General features: G+C 64.8%; 1 protein-coding gene across 4 annotated transcripts; it reads left to right on the top strand.

Annotated features, from left to right (window-relative positions):
• Positions 1–966: 966 nt before the first annotated feature.
• Positions 967–18784, top strand: NADSYN1 (NAD synthetase 1). 4 transcript variants are annotated; one of them, XR_013996436.1, is made up of 22 exons: positions 967–1090; positions 2165–2225; positions 2381–2497; positions 3222–3275; positions 3595–3684; positions 5042–5093; positions 5591–5679; positions 5866–5983; positions 6947–7078; positions 7661–7735; positions 8559–8683; positions 8925–8973; positions 9650–9752; positions 10131–10299; positions 11390–11525; positions 12624–12730; positions 12932–13063; positions 13368–13437; positions 15143–15354; positions 15963–16091; positions 16581–16757; positions 18514–18773. XR_013996436.1 is itself a non-coding variant. In XM_081099532.1 (21 exons), exons 1-21 carry the CDS (start codon positions 1006–1008, stop codon positions 18562–18564), a joined length of 2121 nt encoding a protein of 706 aa, XP_080955658.1. In that variant the 5' UTR covers positions 967–1005; the 3' UTR covers positions 18565–18784. The 4 variants fall into 4 exon arrangements, 1 of the variants encoding a protein (XP_080955658.1); XR_013996435.1 differs by lacking the exon at positions 12624–12730; XM_081099532.1 differs by lacking the exon at positions 15143–15354 and having other exon boundaries at positions 18514–18784.
• Positions 18785–20037: the final 1253 nt, after the last annotated feature.

Raw genomic sequence — 20037 nt, 5'->3', positions numbered from 1 at the left:
TCTTACATACCGTTGTATTGGCTGGGCCGCAAAAACATTCCTTGTGGGCCGCATGCGGCCCGCGGGCTAGGAGTTTGACATGTTCCCTGCAGACAGTCCTGGCCCCTCTTCAATGGCATTCCTTAAAGGTGAAACCGACCAGAGACTGACCCGCCCCCTACCCTCATCTGGGGGGGGGGGGGCACACCGGGACCCCAGTGAAGACTCACTCTGCTGAGCCCTCCTGAGGCCTCCCCGGGGCTCCCACCGGGAGAGAGAAACCCCAGGACAGAGGAGCCGCTCTCCCCCGAGCACGCCTCCCCTCGGCTGGACTCTTTTTTTTAAAAAAAATATATTTTATTGATTTTTTCACAGAGAGGAAGGGAGAGGGATAGAGAGTTAGAAACATCGATGAGAGAGAAACATCCATCAGCTGCCTCCTGCACACTCCCCACTGGGGATGTGCCCGCAACCAACGTACATGCCCTTGGCCGGAATCGAACCCGGGACCCTTCAGTCCGCAGGCCGACGCTCCATCCACTGAGCCAAACCGGTTAGGGCTCGGCTGGACTCTTGACTGTCTTTCCCCGGAACCCCATGGGTCCCCGCAGATGGCAGCCAGGGGAGCCACGGACAGGGACACCCCCCACCCCGCCCCCCGTTAACAAACAGACGCTAAAGCCCCGGGTGAACTGTTGTGAAATCTTCCCGCAGCGCGGCCCGCCCCTCTGATAACGGCGCTGCGGGGACAGCATCCCGGCGCAGGGGCACAGGGAGGCGCCGTTTGGGGGGGCGCGGGGGTAACACAGAGGGGCGCGCACCCGGGCGGCTGCCCTACACCGGCGCTCCGGACCCGGCGTCCCCCGGCCGGGGCGGGGCCTCCTGCGCATGCGCGGCCGAGGTCCGCCGGCGGGCGGCTGGGGGCGGGGCCTGCGCATGCGCGGGCTCCGCGGGCGGCTGGGGGCGGGGCCTGGCGGGCGGGGCGGGGCCACGGGGCGGGCCGGGCAGACGGACCCGCAGGACAGGATGGGCCGGAAGGTGACCGTGGCCACCTGCGCGCTCAACCAGTGGGCTCTGGACTTCGAGGGCAACTTGCAAAGGATTTTAAAGAGTGAGTCGTAGCAATAAAAGTGTCCATTTTTTAAACAGTGAGTCTGGGGCAGCGAGGGGCCGAGGGGCTAAGGTCCCCTCCGGCCGGCCTGGCGGCCCTGGACGCACAGCCCTGTCCCGGAGCCGCGCGGCCGTGGGCGCGGGGACAGGGAAGAGAGGGCAGCGACCCGGCCCGTGTGCGTCCTCCTGGGACGGTGCCTGGGACGCACACCTGGTCAGAAAGCCCGCTTGCAAGTGCAGGGGGGGCTGGGGCGCACCTGCCCTCAAATGTCTGGGGCCCCACGTGTCCTATCCAGCGTGAAGCTGCCCTGGGGGGGGGGTAAGGGGAGAGGGGGCTGTGCCGTGTCCGACGTGGGTGGTCCCTGGTGCCCAGGACCTGCCTGGGGGTGGGCGTTGGGAGAAGCGGCCAGAGGGAAGGAGAATAAAGCTGAGGCTCAGGCTGACAGACCAGGGTGTGGTCGCGGCTCCCCTGTGACGGTCAGTTGCCCACCTCCCTGGGCAGCCCGGCCGGTGTGGCCCTGCGGGTTGTCTGGTACGAGCTGCTGGCAGGAGGGCTGCCAGGAGCAGTGAAATCCGAGGGTTCCAGGAGGACGCCTATCCGCCAGGTGCCTCGGGCCGTCATCGTTCCTGTATTTTTCAGCACCAACCTGCTGTCATCTCCGCAGAGCTCCGAGCAAATCTGTCGGGGTGATGGGGGGTGGGGGGGAGCAGAGCCGCCTGGACACAGCGGGCCCCTCCCGGACTGTGCTGGGCGCTGCTGGCTAGCCCAGGGGTTCGAGGTGCCTGCCCCTCACTGTGCCTCCAGGTGCTGCCTTCTCCCCACGTGGGCGGGGCCTTCCTCATCAGCGACCAGGGAGTCACTTCCTCCTCCCGGTGCCGGTCAGCCCTGCGGCGCTGCCCGTGTCTCAGGTCCTGCAGGTGTAGGTGGTGGGCGATGCCCTCCACCTGCGTCCGGGCCAGCAGGGCGCCGAGCGCTTCGTGCGTTGCTGGTTTGGGCTTCTCACACCCCCGCAGCAGGTGTCGGCGTGCCTCTGCGCGTGGAGGTGCCGACGTTGCCCCCTTTCTGTCCATGTAGGCATCGAAATCGCCAAGCAGAAGGGAGCAAGGTACCGGCTGGGCCCCGAGCTGGAAATATGGTGAGAGCAGAACTCGGGAACACGGGTGGGGGTGGGGAGGTGCAGGGAGGTGTCCGCAGCCTCGCCCCTGGGCCACACCTGGGCGCTCTGACTTGACCGGCCCGTGGGCTGCGTCCCCCTGTCCCCGCCTCACCTTCTGTCCCCTCCCTCGGCAGCGGCTACGGGTGCTGGGATCACTATTACGAGTCGGACACCCTCTTGCATTCTCTGCAAGTCCTGGCCGCCCTCCTGGAGTCTCCGGTCACTCAGGACATCCTCTGCGATGTGGGGATGTAAGTGCCGATGGCGGGCCCTCAGAGAGAGGCCACAGGGGGAGGCCCACAGGTGGAGGTTACATGAGTGGAGGCCCACAGGTGGAGGCCCGCAGGTGGAGGCCCGCAGGCGGAGGCCCGCAGGCGGAGGTTACATGAGTGGAGGCCCACAGGTGGAGGTTAAATGAGTGGAGGCCCATAGGTGGAGGCCCGCAGGCGGAGGCCCGCAGGCGGAGGCCCGCAGGCGGAGATTACATGAGTGGAGGCCCACAGGTGGAGGTTACATGAGTGGAGGCCCACAGGTGGAGGCCACAGGTGTTGGCCCACAGGTGGAGGCCACAGGTGCAGGCCCACAGGTGCAGGCCCGCAGGTGGAGCCCACAGGTGGAGGCCACAGGTGTTGGCCCACAGGTGGAGGCCCGCAGGTGCAGGCCCACAGGTGGAGGCCTGCAGGTGGAGGCCACAGGTGCAGGCCCATAGGTGGAGGTCACATGATGGGCCTGGCCTGGTGCTGTCCTAGTGTGGATCTGGGCCACACGTTGCTAACAGCAGGTTGGTGGGCCCCGGGTTGCGTCTGTTTATGTCAGCTCCGCCTGTCTCCCGTGAACATGGCCGCCTTTGCTTCCCTCCCCTGGCATCTGCGTGCCTGCTCCTCCCCCTCATCCTCGGTCTTGCTGTGATTGGCCACGGGGTCTCTGAAGCACACGGGGGGGCTCAGTGTTTAGCAAGGCGCCCTCTCCCCGCAGGCCCGTGATGCACCGTAACGTCCGCTACAACTGCAGGGTGATATTTCTCAACAGGTGGGTGGCCGGGCTCCGGGCGGGGCTGGGATCCGTCCCCGGGGGCGTCCTGGGCACCAGGCAGGCAATGCCAGTGACGCTGCCTCTCCCAGCCCCTGCCCCCGACACGGCTCCTGGGGTGTTAGAGCCCATGGGTGAGGTTTGGGGACACTGGGCCCTGGAGAGGGAGGTCCGTCGCACGGGGGTGGGCTTTCCCACTGCCCCTCGCGGCCCCGCGGAGCGATACCGGCTGGGTGTCAGGCTCTGTGACGGGCGGGCGGCCGTGGGCTGCCCTCGTGACCGGGCCTGTGGTCTCGGGGCACCCTGTCCCCTCCTGCAGGAGGATCCTGCTCATCAGACCCAAGATGGCCTTGGCCAACGAAGGGAACTACCGCGAGCTGCGCTGGTTCACCCCCTGGTCCAGGAGCCGGTGAGTCCCTGTCCGACGCGCAGGTGCGTCCTCCGGGGTCTGTGAGGCGCCTTCACCCGGAGGAGCCACTGTCCGGATCGTGGGGGAGACCACGGAGTTTGGCCCCAGCTCCGGCCCCAGCCCCTGGCATTTAGCTCCTGCTGGTTAAATGGCAGCCAGCTTGTCACAGGGCATCACCCGTCCCCGGCCCCACTCCCGGCCCATCTTGCGTGCCTGTGTGTCAGGGTCTCCCCACGCCAGCCCTGCTGCTCGGGGCTGGACCCTGCTCCTGTGGGCTGTGCTCCCACGGGAAGTGTGCAGCTGCCTCCCTGCCGCCCCTGACTTCCGTCCACTTGTGACAACTGGAAGGTCGCAGACATGAGGTCACATGTCCCCCGGGGCAAACTGGGTTGCAGGCTCAATTCCGCCCTGGCCAGGGGTGCGTGCGGGATGCAACCGATCGATGTGTCTCTCTCACATCGATGTTTCTCTCTCTGTCTCTCTCCCGTCGATGTTTCTCTCTCTGTCTCTCTCCCATCCACGCTCCCTAGAAATCAATGGAAAAATATCCTCGGGTGAGGATTAACCAAAAACAATTAGGACTTAGGATTATTATATCAAATAACGTTTAACCTTCTCGTTGCAGTGTGAATAACGCACAACACAGTGTTGGCTTTTAGGTGCTTTGCGTTGGGCGGTGGAGGGCATTGGTGCAGGCGGCACCGGCGGGCAGAGGGGACGCTCCCGCCCCACCTCCTGCCCCCAGCAGGGGGCGGACCCTCCCAGCACGGGCTCCATCGCTGGGTCTCATGGGAGTCATGCGCGCGTGCTTCCCCAGCTGGCTCTTGTGCAGGTGCTTGTGAGAGCCGTCCAGTGGTTCACTCCTTTATACAGTTCAGCTACTTTGCTTTTTTATGGAAGAACGAGATGTCTGGTGCACAAAATTCATGCACAGGGAGGGTCCCTAGGCCTGGCCGGCAATCAGGGCCGACAGGGGCCTCCCTTCCCCAGTTGCTGGCTGCTGGTTGCTGGCCAGGGCCTTCCTTCGTTCCACACTGCCCCCTGGTGGACAGAGCAGGTCATAGCGAGCGATTGAACTCCGATTCCTGGTTGAACTCCCAAGGAGACACTGCATATCGGCCTTTTATAGATCGATAGATAGATTCGGTTTTGAACGTCACCGATAGCTCCGCGAGCCTGATAACAAGCCAGGCCCCCTGCACTGCCCGGTGCCGAGCCCTGCTCCCCGTCCGTTCACTTGCTCCTGTCTCCAGGCACCTCGGGACTCGCCTCGGCATTTTTTAAAACATGTTTTCGTTGATTTCAGAGAGTAGGGGAGAGGGAGAGAGACGCAGTGACCACGCTGTTTCCCTTGCAGGCAGACGGAGGAGTATTTCCTCCCTCGGATGATCCAGGACGTGACCAAGCAGGTGAGGCCGGTGGGGGACCCTGTGGGGCGGGAGCCCTCCCGTCACAGTGGCAGGATCCCCGTGAGCCCCGTCGGGCCATTTCTGACCCGGGGACGGGCTACTCCCCAGTGACAGGCCAAGGGCATAGGTGCACAGAGGAGGCTGAGAGCGCTCAGCGCCGGGTGGAGCCTGGAGGGACCCTGGACGAGTGAGAGCTGTTGTCATCGTAGCCGTGGTGACGCCCGGGCAATAGCAGAGCTGATCCCGTGCGCTGCGGCCACATGAGCTCCGGGCCGCTCCCAGCTCGGCTCCGGCTCTGGCTCCAGCTGGTGACCCTGAGGGGCAGCAGGGAGGTGCCAGCCGTGCCAGCCACCTGGGCTGGGAGGGCTCCCAGCTGAGGGCGCATTAGGGATCAAAGCAGAACAGCAGCCTGGTGACAGTCCCCGGGGGACGCGGGGTCCTAGGGCAGCTCGCAGCCCAGACGGGTGGCCAGTCTCCTGCTCTCATTGGGCCTGCAGGAAACCGTGCCCTTCGGCGACGCGGTGCTGGCCACGCGGGACACCTGCATCGGCAGCGAGATCTGCGAGGAGCTCTGGACGCCGCAGAGGTCAGCCCGCCCGCCTCCCGCGTCTCAGGGCCCGTCCTTGCCCGGCCAGCTGGGAGCACGGGGACCTGCGACCGTCGGGAGTCCCGGCCTCGGGCCGTGGAGACAGGAGACGCCTGAGAGCGTGCGGGGCTGGGCAGGCGGGTTGGGGGCACAGCGGTCTCTTCCCTCACCCGCTTCTGCCCGCAGCCCGCACATCGCCATGGGCCTGGATGGCGTGGAGATCTTCACCAACGCCTCCGGCAGCCACCACGTGCTGCGCAAAGCCCATGCCAGGGTGGACCTGGTCACCATGGCCACCACCAAGGTAGGCACCAGCCGGGACGCTGGAGCACGCGGGCACCAGGGCCGGCGCTGTGTCTCACACTCGCCCGAGTCCCAGCGCCTGGCACAGGGCGTGGTCCGCACACGAGGGCCACCCAGTCCTGCTAGTGCGGCTGGCGCTCAGCAAGCAGCTCGCCCCTCGGCTGGGGGCCGCCTGCCCGACCTCGTCCAGCCCTGGCATCCACCCTGCCAGGCAGGCGCTGTGACATCCCCTCTGGAGCGGGCACAGGGCACACCCACCAGCGTCCGCCTCCCGCCCTCACCCACTGCACAGTGTTTTGGGACAAGTGACACGGGGACCGGGGACGGGGCTGAGCCATTTGCCGTTGGCTTCGTGGTGGAGCCCGGGGACCACCCACACATTCACTCTTTTTTTAAAAAAAAATACGTTTTTATTGGTTTTTGGAGAGAAAGGGAGAGAGCGATAGAAACATTGATGAGAAAGAGAGAAACGTCATGGACCGGGTGCCTCCTGCACGCCCCCGACTGGGGATGGAGCCACAACCCACGCATGTGCCCTGACCGGGAATGCAGCCGGCCGCCTCTTGGTCCCTGGTATACGCGCGTGGCCGAGCCACGCGGCCGGGCCATCAGCCTTCTTGCGACACAGTGAGGCGCGTTGTTGGGTGGCTCGCGGGACAGCTTGCATCGGCTGAGCTGGGTCAGGACCTTGGCTTCCTCACCGGGTCTGTCTTCTCGGCACCTTCGTGTCCCCTCCTGACAGAGATGCCAGCGCCCCCCACGGGGCTGTTGGGGGGACGTGGACGCTGACGTCCCGCCTGGGACCCCAGAAGGCCAAGTGTGGTGGCCGCAGGCTGTGGGCCTCCCGGGCGCGGGCGTTCGTTGCTGGGGACACGCAGTGAGCTCTGGGGCGGGGTCTGTGGCCTGCGGGCCGGTGGCGCCACGGCCCGGACCTCGCCCACGCGCTGTGGCCTGTGCCTGGCAGAACGGCGGCATCTACCTGCTGGCCAACCAGAAGGGCTGCGACGGGGACCGGCTCTACTACGACGGCTGCGCCATGATCGCCATGAATGGCGCCGTGTTCGCACAGGGATCCCAGTTCTCCCTGGACGACGTGGTGAGAGCCGCATGGGAGCCGCGGGGTCCCTTCCCCTCGGTGCTCTGTCCCCCACAACCGGGGTGTCCAGTGGGGCCCCGAGGGCGCCTGCCTGCGGTTCCCCTCCACCCGCTGCACTCGCCCCCACACGCACCACCAGCGTCGCCCTGAGTGGCGCTGGGCGGCCAGGGACCCTGCGTGGCTGTGGGAGGAGGAGGCCCTGTAGTAACGAGAGGGGGTGACCTGGTTCCCTGCCCCCCAGCATGTGGCGGGCGTGTGTGGATAAGTCCGCGGCTGGCGGGGACCTGGAGCTCGAGCGGGGCGGGTTAGAGGGAAGGAAGCAGAGGGGAAGGTTTGGGGACTGTGTCGTCCGCCTCCGTGTGGGGAGCCAGAGGGGCGATGGCTGTTACTGCCCGAAACGGGCGGGAATGCCATTGTGCCCAGGATCCGACTCGCTCTGCGGGCGCCCGCGTGAGCGACGGCGGGTCCCGGCCTGATCGCCGTCCAGGGCCACCGGGCTGCACCCCGTGCGACGGGCGCACCTGCTGACTCGGTGCAGCGACCGGCGAGTGGGCGAGAGGCACTCACTCCCTCCGCCCGCAGGAGGTGCTCACCGCCACGCTGGACCTGGAGGACGTCAGGAGCTACAGGGCCGAGATGTCCTCCCGGAACCTGGCGGTAAGCGGGCACCTGGCAGGCGCTGGCCCGAGACCCAGACGCTTTTTTTTTTAAACAGCAGCTTTATCGGTGTTTTTCCCGCACCACCCAGTTCGCCGCCTTAGCGCGATGCTGTGGTTTTCGGCTTTTCCTGCATATGCTGTGCAGCCATCGCCACAGTCAGTGTTAGAACTTCTCTCTTTTCTGATTTAAGTTCTTTCTTGTTTTAAAGTTACATAGTCTCCCTTTCCCCCCACTGACCTCTCCGGCCGCTCCCACCCGCCATTTCTTTTTTTAAATTTATTGGTTTCAGAGAAGAAGGGAGAGGGGAGAGAGAGGGAAACATCCATGATGAGAGAATCATGGACCGGCTGCCTCCTCACACCTGTATGCCGGGACTGGCTTCTCACGGAGCACAATGCTTTCACGCCCCATCCACGTGGCAGCGTGTGCAGGGCTCCGTGCGTCTTGCTGGCCGAGTGACATCCTTTGCGTGGCTGGACCGCGCTGTCTGTCCCTCGGCCGCAGACGGGCGTGTGGGCTGTTCCCACGTTCTGTCGGAGATGAACGTGTGCTGGGAGCACAGGCCCCGCTTCTCCCGGGGTCGGGCCGGGCGCGAAGTGCTGGGTCGCGGGGCCCTTCTACGGCTAACCTTTGGGGGAGCTGCCCCGCGCCCGCCCCTCCACGTCCCGCCGACACGGTGCGTCCGTCTCTCCGATCGTGGCCGTCCAGTGGGTGGGAGGGTCGCCCGCTGCGGCTCTGAGTGCGTCCCAGTGGCGGCCAGAGTCCCGCTCAGCCTGCGTGGGGCCCTGAGGGTCACCATCCGGCCCGACTCCACCCACAGGCCAGCAGGGCGAGCCCCTACCCCCGCGTGAAGGTGGACTTCGCCCTCTCGTGCCACGAGGACTTGCTGCAGCCGCTGTCGGAGCCCGTGGAGTGGAGATACCACAGCGTCGGCGAGGAGATCAGGTGGGCGGTGCTGGTTCTCAGGACCCTCCTGGGGAGCCTTGTTAGGCGGCGGCCACGCACCTGGGGCCGACGGTGTGGACGCTGCAGCCACGGCACCGGGTGCCACCCCAGCTCTGAGCGTGCTCCCACGGAGACCTCGGGACGGAGGACCTGTCCTACCCCCTCCCCTCCCCACACCTCCCCCCAGGAACCCCCCCACCCGCACCAAACCCCACACCTGACTCCCTCTGTTGCCCCCCAGCCTCGGACCCGCTTGCTGGCTCTGGGACTTTTTAAGACGAAGCCAACAGGTAAGACCTCGGGGCCGCGCCCGCCGACCTGCTCCTCCTCACTGGTTTAATTGATTCTGTGCAGGAAAGTGATGTTCTGTTTGGCCGTTTGTTTCCTTTAAATACGTGTTTACTGTATTTTATATTTTAGTATTTTTTTATTGATTTCCGAGAGGAAGGGAGAGGGATTGAGAGAGAGAAACATCAACGATGAGAGAGAATCATGGACCGGCTGCCTCCTGCACGCCCTCTACTGGGGATGGAGCCCGCACCCTGGGCCTGCGCCCTGACTGGGGATCGCACTGTGACCTCCTGGTCGATGCTCACCCCCCGAGCCGCGCCTGCCGGGCCCGGTGTTTGTTTTTAAACTCACCCCACGCAAAGCGTTTCCCCGCTGGGACGTAGTCGGAGCTCGGCTGCACGGCCGGGGCCGCAGGGCACGCGAGGCGGGGCTCCGCGTGTGGCCGGTGTTGGGGTCATGCCGTCTTCCGTGCCTGTGGAGTCAGCCTTGGCCGCTCTCCCCGCGGAAGGCCCTGCCCCTGGAGCCCACCGTGGGGTGTGCAGGACAGGGCACCCTCTTCCGCCCTGTGAGCCAGGCGCCCGTGCAGTTTTGTGAGCGCTGGTCAGGCTGGCGGGGGGGCGGAGCACCGCGTCCCCGAGGGCTGGGCTCAGGCTGCGTCTGGTTGGCCCGTTGCAGGCGGGGTTCTTCCTGCCCCTGAGTGGCGGCCTGGACAGCGCGGCCACCGCCTGCCTCGTCCACTCCATGTGCCGCCAGGTCTGCGAGGCCGTGAGGAACGGAAGTAGGTGGCACCGGTGGGGGGGGGGGGGTCCACACTCTCTGCCCCGGGCGGAGCCGAGGAGAACCAGGTCCCGGGGTGCCGGGGGCTTTGCGGACGTGCTGAGCTGTCACAGCGTCGCGCCCAGGGCCCGAGCCTGGGGACAGCAAGGCCGTTCAGGTCCCTCCCTGGGATTCAGACGCCGGCCGAGCTGTGTGTCAGCGTGGCCAGTGCAAAGCGCACGGCTTCGGGCCGGGCAACCCCAGTTCCGATCCTCCGTCTGCCCCAACATTGGTGTCCCCTTAGCAACACAACCCAAGAGCAGGGGTGACTGGTGCTGCCGGGGTGACGAGATTCCCGGGGTGATGGGGAGGGTCTGCCACCCTCTGCGGCGGCTTTCAGATCAGGAGGTGCTGGCTGACGTCCGGACGCTCGTGAGCGAGGCCAGCTACACCCCCGAGGACCCCCGGGAGCTCTGCGGGCGCCTGCTGACCACCTGCTACATGGCCAGCGAGAACTCCTCCCAGGAGACCAGCGACAGGGCCCGGGAGTTGGCCCAGCAGATCGGAAGGTGAGTGGGTCGCCAGTGGTGGCCAGGGCCGGGGGCCACGACCACGTTTGTGGCTAAGCTCACATCCGGGGTCAAGCAGGGGTCACTGCCTCGTGGTCTGAGCCAGGTCCCAGGGGCCCGTGTGTCATGTCCCCCGTGTCCCAGCTGCCGGATCCCCCCCCCCTTCCCGCCCGGGTCCCGGCTGCAGGGCTGCCCTCGCTCCCAGCGTCCCCTGTGCCTGAGGAAGGAGGGGACGGGGCCTCTCTCCAGAGCGGGGCGACGAGGGCCTCTTCAGTGTCCCCCTCACTCTGCCTCTTAGGACAGAGGGGCACCGCCCGCCTGTGTGCCGAGCTCAGGGAGGCTGCCCGCGTCCCCCTGCAGCCCGGTGCCCGAGGGACCGCACGCAGGGCTCAGGTCCGGGTGCGCCACGTCCCGGCGTCCGTCACAGCCACGCACGGCCCCTCCTCACTGGATTCACTGTCCGGTCCCCGGGAGGAAGGGGCCTGGCACCTGCTGCCCCTCGGCCGGGAGGAGATGGTGCTGAGGACCAGCCAGACACGGAGGGGCTGGCCCCGTGTGACCCTCGTCCGTGACACGTCCTGAAGGGGCAGGGCCAGAGAGACGGGGTGGATAGGGCGTCCTCGGGGCTGGAGGGGGCGAGGGGAGTGACAGCTGGTGGGTCCAGCGTCTCCTTTTGGGTGGTGGAAGGTTCTGGAGCGAGACAGGTGGTGACTGCACAGCATGTGGACGCACCAGCTGCCACCGAGTTGTGCACTTTGTAGCGGTCAGCGTGGATTTTGTGTTGTGTGTGCTTTGCCACATGCACATGGAGGCACGCCCCTCACACCCACCTGTGTGCACACGCAGACACGCCCCTCACACCCACCCGTGTGACACGCAGACACGCCCCACACCCACCCCTGTGCACACGCACGCACACCCCACACCCGCCCCACACCCACCCCTTGTGCACACGCACGCACACCCCACACCCACCCCTTGTGCACACACACACCCCCCCCACACCCACCCCTCGCGCACACGCACGCACACCCCACACCCACCCCTCGCGCACGTGCACAGAAGCCCCTCACCCCGCCCTCTCCTCCAGCCACCACATCGGCCTCAGCATCGACCCCGCCGTGACGGCGGTCATGAGCATCTTCAGCCTGGTGACGGGGAAGAGGCCGCTGTTTGCGGCTCACGGGGGCAGCAGCAAGGAGAACCTGGCGCTGCAGAACGTGCAGGTGCGCCTCCCAGCCCCGCCCCGTCCCCGCGTGACACTGACCCTGCGGCCTCCTGGACAGGGCCCAGTCGGCGTGTGCACGTGTGTGTGTGAGCGTGTAAGGGTCAGGATGCGAGACAGCGTGCATGTGAGTATAAGTGTGCAAGAGTAAGCGTGTCTGAGCGGGTGCGTGGGTGAAGGTGTGTGTGAGCACAATCGTGTGTGTGAGTTTAAAAGTGTGAGAGTGAGGTGAGGCTGTGAGTGTGCATGTGGGTTGTGAGCATCTGTGAGTGCACAAGTGTGTGTGTACATGTGCACAAGAGTGGGTGTAGTGGTGCGAATCGGCACTGGTGTGTGAGATGGAAGCGTGCACAGTGTGTGTTTATGTGTGTGCACAATGTGTATATATGTGTGTGTGTGCGCACAATGTGTGTGTGAGTGTGTGAGTGTGTGTCTTCTGCATCTTCGGTGAGTGGCTGCCTCCGGGAGCTGGACGCTGGCCGGCTGCCCTGAGCTCCGGCTGCTCGCAGTGGGCCTCTCTGTCCCCTTCCGCTGGGCGGCGGCCGCCCTCCTCCAGAGAGGACAGTGTGGAGGGAGCAGACGAGGCGGCCAGGTTCCTCCCGGCCACTGTGCAGCCCAGTCCCACCACCAACCCTCGGCCCCAGGCTCTAGGCCAGCGGTTCTCAACCTTCTGGGCCTTAAATACAGCTCCTCATGTTGTGACCCAGCCATAACATTATTTTCGTTGCTCCTTCATCACTGTCATGTTGCTACTGTGATGAGTCGTCATGTAAATATCTGATCTGCAGGATGGTCTCAGGCGACCCCTGTGAAAGGGTCATTCGACCGCCAAAGGGGTCGCGACCCACAGGTTAAGAGCCGCTGCTCTAGGCCCTTCCGCCTTTGACTCGGCCCTGCCGAGCGCCCGTGGGCAGCCCAGGAGGCATGGTGGGGCACCCACACGCCGCCTTCCCCGGAGCGAGGAAGCCGAGAGCCTCGACTGTCCCATGTTCCAGGGGCTGCGCGGGGCGGCCTCTCGAGCCGAGATGGGACCCGGCGTGAGGCCCGCGTCGCCCTGCACGTGCCCCACACACGGTGACGCTTCCCCTCCCGCCGTCAGGCTCGGCTCAGGATGGTCGTCGCCTACCTTTTTGCTCAGCTGAGCCTCTGGGCTCGGGGCGCCCCCGGTGGGCTGCTGGTGCTGGGGTCCGCCAACGTGGACGAGAGGTGTGTATGCCGCGGGCGGGCGAGGGGGCCTGGGCTCCTGGATCTTGGAGGGCGAGTGCTGCCCACAGCGGTGTTTCCACAGTACCTGCCGGTTCTGTGAGCTGCACGGGGGGTGCCAAGTCCTGGAGATGCCAGGCCGCCACGCTGGGGGAATCGCACCCCTCGGGTCGGCCGCACGGAACCCCGTGTTCTCTCGCGCAGCCTCCTGGGCTACCTGACCAAGTACGACTGCTCCAGCGCCGACATCAACCCCATCGGCGGCATCAGCAAGACGGACCTGCGGGTCTTCGTCGAGTTCTGCATCGAGCGCTTCCAGCTCCCCGCCCTGCAGCGGTGGGTCCCCCACCAGCCCAGCTGGGCCCTCAACCAGTGTCGCCCCGACCTCCCTTGCCGCTCAGCCCCCACCCCCTCCCCAGCCCCTGGTGGCCTGACAACATTTCCCTTCTGCCAGCACTCGGGGTCCCGCGATAAGGCACCCCTTCCTTCCTTCCTGCTCCCCAGGCTCCTGCCGCCTGGTCCCCATCCCCCGTTGCCCATCCCCTGCTCCATCCGTCAGTCCCGTGCTGAGCGGAGAGCCTGGTGGTACCTGTGACTTCATTAGCGTCCAGCTGCCCTGACTTGCCTGTCTTGTTTGCAGCATCCTGGCCGCCCCGGCCACTGCAGAGCTGGAGCCCTTGGCCGATGGACAGGTGTCCCAGACGGACGAGGTAACGTGGTGGCTCTGTCCCCGCGGTTCTGCCGTCTCCCTGCGCCGGGCGTGTCCTGGCTCTGTCGCGGCCCCTTCCTGCCCGGGGCACCGGGCTCCTTTGCTGGGGTTCTGGCCTGAGAGCCGGGCGGTGCAGCCACTGCTGGCCTTTGGACTCGGCCGTCTGGAGGCTGGGTGGAGGGGTGACGCGAGGTGAGTGGGCAGGGAGGCATGGATGGCAGGGGTGTGTCTGCACGTCTGTGGGCGACCTCGCAGAAGACTGTCGCCCCTCCACCCCGGCTGCCTTTCGTGACCCGGCCGGTGGGTCCCAGGCTCTGGTTTGCGGCTGCAGCGGGCGCTGAGGGCGGGGCCGGGCCTTCGTCACATCCGGGACCGCTGACGTCCTGCTGCAGCCCCTGGGGGCACAGGGACACCTGTTCCTCTCCTGGGAGCGGGAGAGGGTTGGCCTCGCACTCCGGTCTGTGACTCGCCGGGTCCGTTGCTGAGTGGCGTGAGGAAGGGGTCCCAGCGTCACTTGCTGCAGAGGCTGCTCTGTCTCCCGCTGCCTCGTCGCGGCGGCGTTGGTGGTCAGCCGATGGTAACGGCGGGTTTGCTCTGGCTTCTGTCCCGTCCTCTGTGCGTCCGCGTTCACACCGGTCCCACCCGGTCTCCACGGCTGTGGCTCTGGTCGTTGGCACGTGTGGAAATGGGGGCGTGTGAGTCTCCGCCTGGTTCTTTGTCAAGATAATTTTGGGAATTCTGGGTCCGTAGCATTTCCACGTGAAGTTTGGCATCAGCTTGTCTGTTTCTGCCAGCGAGAGAGCCCAGCGTGGGCTTGCCTGGCGCGGGCGTCGACTGTAGGTCAGTCGCCGTCCTGACGTGTTCGGTCCTGGCCGTGTAGTGAGATCTTGTTCATCTTTCAACGGCGTTTCGCAGGTTTCAGAGTGTGACCGTGCGCTTCTTTTGTCCAGTTCACTTGTTAAGTAGCCTTTTGGGTCCTGTTGAAATGGAATTATTTTCTGAATTTTGTTTCTGAGGGCTCCTTGCCAGTGTCTAGAAACACAACTTTATTTTTATTCATTTCCAAGAGGAAGGGAGAGGGAGAGATAGAAGCATCAAGGATGAGAAAGTCACGGATCGGCTGCCCCCTGCACGCCCCACACTGGGGACCAAGCCCGCAACCCGGGCCTGGGCCCTGACCGGGAGTCGGACCGTGACCGCCGGGTTCATAGTTCGACGCTCACCTGAGCCGTGCGGCCCGGGCTACACCGTCGGTTTTCTCCACGTTTCTGTTCTGTTCACCGATTTCCTTCCTCCCTCCACGCCCACTGGTGTCCGGAGGGAGGCGCGGAGAGAGGGGGCGCGGTGGAGGGGAGGCGCGGGGAGGGGGGCGTGGGGGAGGGGGAGGCGTGGGGGAGGGGGGCGCGGGGGAGGGGGAGGCGCGGGGGAGGGGGGCACGGGGGAGGGGGAGGCGCGGGGGAGGGGGGGCTCGGGGGAGGGGGAGGCGCGGGGGAGGGGGTCAGGTCCTGCGCACGAGTCCTGTCGTGAGGGCAGGTGTCTGAGCGCGGCCTCCGAGCGCGGTCTCCCTGCAGCCCCTGCTCGCTGGGCGGGGCCCTCGTTTTCGCTCTTGGTGGGGTGCGCTCGAGTTTTCCGCGGTCTCTCCCTGGGCTGTGGGTTGCTTAGGATGGATCTCACTTTTCATCCGATTTTAGTTTGTGACTTTGCAGACTCTCTGTCATCGATTGTCACCTGCTCTGTTGCGATCAGAGAGCTGGCCACGTCTGTCTCCTGCCTCCTCCAGGCGGCCCTGGGTGGTGGCTGCATCGCCTCGGCCTCTCCCCCGTCTCCTCACGGCCGCCTCTGCCTCCTCTTCTGTCTCTGAGGGCCCACCTCCAACCCAGGCTCATCTTATCCTGGGATCCTAATTACACCTGCAAGGGTTAGCCTGTTTTCAAATAAATTCACAATTTGCAGGTCCCGGAGCTTAGGGCCGGACCGTCTCCTTTGAGGGGCCGCAGCTCCAGTCCTACAAGCCACATGTCTGGTTCGTCTTTTTAATTTTTACTTTTTAAAACTATTCTTTTTTATTGGTTTCAGAGAGGAAGGGAGACGGGGAGAGAGAGAGAAACATCAGTGATGAGAATCATTGATTGGCTGCGTGCTGCACGCCCCACACTGTGGATCAAGCCTGCAACCCGGGCACGTGCCCTGACTGGGAATCAAACCCAGGACCCGTCAGCCAACACTCTATCCATTGAGCCAAACCGGCTGGGCTTTAATTAATTTTCAAAATTAACTTGAGAGGGAGAGGAACTTTGATTTGTGTCCCACTCATCTGTGCATTCACTGTTGACTCCCGCATGTGCCCTGACCGGGGATCAAACCCGCAACCTTGGTGCGTCGGGACTTCGCTCTAACCCAGAGCCCCGGCCGGCTGTCCGTCTGCTTCCTGAAAGCGGCCTCCTCCTCGGCCCGGCCCTGGTCCCGGTGCCTGTCTCCCCAGGAAGTTCTCAGCGCCGGCTCTGACCCGCCTCGCCCTCCCCGCAGGAAGACATGGGGATGACCTACGCCGAGCTCTCGGTCTACGGGAGGCTACGGAAGATCGCCAAGACCGGCCCCTACAGCATGTTCTGCAAACTCCTGCACCTGTGGCGGGACATCTGCACCCCCCGGCAGGTACCGCGCCGCCGCTCACGGGGTACTGGGGGGCTTGGGGGTGAGGGCCGGTGGTCACCTGGCAGTGGCGGGTCTGACTGGCAGGGCAAGTGTGAGCTAAAGCCAGGACGCCCCGTCTCACCGACACCCCCGTCCAGTCCCCAGCGCCCACCGCGGGGCCGCCCTCGGCCCCGGCCACATTCCGGGAGGGGCTCACCCGCCGCAGCAGGCGGCTCCTTCCGTGGGGAGAGCGGACGGAGGTCGGAGCATCGCCGCTTTCGGCCCGTTGTCGGACTCACTAGGTCCCCACGGAACCGCCGGGCAGCCTGGCAAGCCAGAGCTTCCGGACCCGCTCAGGTCTCCCGGCGCTGCCGTGGGAACCCGCGTTGTTAGAGCTCAGCCCCGCCCTGGCCGAGTGCTCTCCCGCCCCCAGGCCCTGCGAGGCAGTGGGGACCCAGCGGGCGCAGCCGCGGCCTCGGGTCTCCAAACACTGGGCCTCCCGCCCGCCAGGTGGCTGACAAGGTGAAGCGGTTCTTCTCCAAGTATTCCGTGAACAGACACAAGATGACCACGCTCACGCCCGCGTACCACGCCGAGAGCTACAGCCCCGACGACAACAGGTTCGACCTGCGGCCGTTCCTCTACCACGTGGGCTGGCCCTGGCAGTTCCGCTGCATAGAGAACCAGGTGAGCGGGCAGCGCGGCGCCTCGGCCGGGCCGGGCCGGGTCGGAGAGGCTCTGGGTGGGACGGCACCTGCCACCCTCGTTGCTGCAAAGGGCCAGGGGCTGGCGTCAGCGTTCGGCACGCCCTGCTCCAGGCTGGGCTGTGGTTCCTGGCACCGCGTTCCCCAGGATGAGTGGCTGGCCCTCGCGGGATGGACATGGTGCCGGTCACTGTCCGTGCTGGACGACTGGCCTTACAGCTTCCAGACCGCCCTGTCCTTCCTTTTCCTAATAAATAATAGAACCAAGGGAAGGTTAATAACATCAACTTAAAAAGCAGGCACAGGGCCCTGGCCAGTGTGGCTCAGTGGATAGAGCATGGGCCTGTGGACCACAAGGTCCCGGGTTCGATTCTGGTCAAGGGCACGTACCTCGGTTGCAGGCTCCTCCTTGACCTGGGCCCTGGTCAGAGTGTGTGCAGGAGGCCAGCAATGGATGTGTTTCTCTCACATCCATGTTTCTCTGTCTTTCCCTCTCTCCCCCCCACTCTCTAATCAATGAAAGAATATCCTCAGGTGAGGATTAACCAAAAAAAAAAAAAAAAGCAGGCACAAGGCCCTGGCCGGGTTGCTCAGTGGTTGGAGCTTCAGCCCATGGACTGGGTTCGATTCCAGTCAAGGGCACAGACCTCAGATTCAGCTCGATCGCCTGGCCTGGGCACGGATGTGAGGCAACCAGTTTGTGTCACATCAGTGTGTCTGTCACTAGACAACAATACCCTCGGGTGAGGGTCAGTAACAACAACAGAAAGCAGGGGTAGGCCCTGGCCGGGCAGCTCATCCTGTGCACAAAGGTCGCGGGTTCGATGCCCAGGTTGCAGATTTGATCCCTGGTTGGGGCGTGTATGGGAGGCAACTGATTGATGTTTCTCTCTCACATCGACGTCTCCCTCCCTCCCTTCCTCCCTCTCTCTCTCTGGCTCTCTCTCCCTAAAATGAAAATATTTAAAAAACATCCTCGGGTGAGGATTACTGAAAAGGAGGTATAGGCCCCCCTTCCCTTTTCCACAACAGACAGACCGCAGTTAGACCCTCCCCTCCCCCCAGTGCATGTGGTAAGCCGGGGGCAGGAGAAAGACGGCTGGTAGGGAGCACAGGGTACGGTGGACATGAGACGCTGTGGTGAGTGCACCGCTGAGCTAGAGAATGGGGCTGGGGAGCCCCCTTTCCCATCTGGTGATGGGGGCATCTCTGAGGGATAAACTGAGGCTGGAGCCGGCCCACTGCGCTCCGTGCGTGGCTCTCAGGAGGGCGTTCCCCCAGGGGACAGCCGGCAGCAGCTGGAGATGCCCTGGTTACCCTGCCCCGGGGTGGCCCAGGGGCTGAGCCAGGGATGCTGCTACACGTCCCATATGCCCAGGACACCCCCATGGAGTTAGTGCGAGGCGGGACTCGGTCCCCACCTGATGCGCCCAGCGGTGGTTCCCCAGATCAGGAATGGAATGGGGTTCGAGGCAGTGCACCCAGAAGACGGGCAAACGTAGAAACCTGAGGAGCCACGCCAGGGAAGCCGGAGTCACCGGCAGGATCCCCCTCGGGCAGTGACCATGGATGTGGGGCATTGTGCCCGCGTCTGTCCGACCACAGAGATCCTGGCGGACGCTGTGCAACACCCCGATTTCAGTCCGCGGCTGCGGGCCTCTCTGCCGCGAACCCTGCATGTCCCAGCGTGACCGTGCACGTGGGCCCAGGACGCCGGTTCTCACGGCTCCTCCTTCCAGGTGCTGCAGCTGGAGAGGAGGGAGCGGCAGGGCCTGGACGGTGTGGACTGACCCCGGCCCGGCCCCACGTGGAGGGCCCCTCGCCGCCAGGATGCCCCGGGGACGGCCGCCTCGCCGGTGACCTTGAGCAGGAGCCCAGCGCTCCCTGCCCCGGGCAGGGGGGCATCAAGTCCCGTTTCATGTTTCAGGGGAGAGGGGTCCTGTAAGTCTGGACCTTAAGAAAAAGGCTGAAATAAAGAGAAGGCGATTTCCGACCCTTGAAGCGAGCGCTTTCCCGGCCTCTGTGCGCGAGCTCCTGTGTCCCGAGGCCCACGTGGACCAGGGTGGGAGGGAGGCGGCCGGCAGGGTCCCGGACGGTGCTCCCCGCTGCTCACCCTCCTGCCATCCCCTCTCCTGCGCCCTCGCTCCTGACTCGGCACCGTCCCCCGTTCTAAAGGGGCTCCGCAGGAAGGCCAACCGGCACCTTCACTCCCCCCCCCCCCCCCCCCTCACACCTGAAATAAAACGCCGCCCAGCCTGCCAGCCGGACGCAGACACGGGCGCTTGGGAAAGGCAGGCGGTAAGGACACAGCGAAAACCCCGCTGTAATTATCCCGGATGAGGCAGAACTGCTAAAGGTGTGCACCGCGCTCAGCACGGCCAGGGGTGAGCCGGGGGGGGTGGGGGGATGCGGGGGGGAGTATTGAAGACAGACAAGGGATAAAGGTGGGACCAGGCGGGACGCTGCTCTCAGATGGAGAGACGGCACCACGGCCTGCAAGCCGAGTCTATTTTATAGCAGATTCCACGAGGCACAGTGAGGGCGTGGCCAAGGTGTTTAGAACGGTCTCACGGGTTTCGAATCCACTCAATTACATGCACCTGATCGAGCTTTGTTTTGGCTGCACCTCCCGCAGCCCACACCACTCAGGCACCTGGGGCCACAGGTTCAGACCATAAGGTCAAGCTCACAGCCACAGCCTTTGGCTGTAACTGTGCTGGGCGGGCTTTGCCAGGAGAGGACCCGGCCCTCTCACTAGTCTGAGGCTTGAACCTGTCCAGACGCTGTAGCCGCTCTCCACAAAGGGGCCCTGGCCAGTGTGTTCAGTGGTTAGAACGTCTACCTGCAGACTGAAGGGTTTGCTCCCCGGTCAAGGGCACGTACCTTGGTTGCAGCTCAATCCCTGGTCCGGGGACGTGCAGGAGGCAACCAATCAACGTCTCTCTCTCTCTCTCTCTCTCCGCCCCCCCTCTAAAAGTCAATGGGAAAACGTATCCTCAGGTGAGGATTAACCAAAAACAAGTAAATATAAAAATAAAAAAAACTTTAAAAAGAGGGCGAGAAAGGCTCTTTTCTCCCTGGAAGGAAGCAGCCGGCCCCCGGCCCCCACAGGCGCCCTCCCTGGCACATGCCTCACCTGTGGCCGGGTGCCAGCTGCCCTCGGTCCCGTGGAGGGTGCACAGCAGAGAGGGGGGAATGGCCGCCGCAGGCCCGTCTCCCTCAGAATTCCAAGACGCCGGTGCCGATGAATCACTTCCCTGGAA

This window comes from Myotis nattereri (assembly GCF_964212035.1).
Source record: "Myotis nattereri genome assembly, chromosome: 9".
Taxonomy (NCBI): Eukaryota; Metazoa; Chordata; class Mammalia; order Chiroptera; family Vespertilionidae; genus Myotis; species Myotis nattereri.
This window is presented reverse-complemented; position numbering and strand designations above follow the sequence as displayed.

Excerpts from the sequence above, each read along its gene's own strand:
- NADSYN1 (XM_081099532.1), top strand. The coding sequence starts at position 1,006 with ATGGGCCGGAAGGTGACCGTGGCCACCTGCGCGCTCAACCAGTGGGCT. Across the intron at positions 3,685-5,041 it reads ACCCCCTGGTCCAGGAGCCG|GCAGACGGAGGAGTATTTCC; the intron begins GTGAGTCCCTGT and ends TTTCCCTTGCAG. Across the intron at positions 16,092-16,580 it reads ACATCTGCACCCCCCGGCAG|GTGGCTGACAAGGTGAAGCG; the intron begins GTACCGCGCCGC and ends CCCGCCCGCCAG.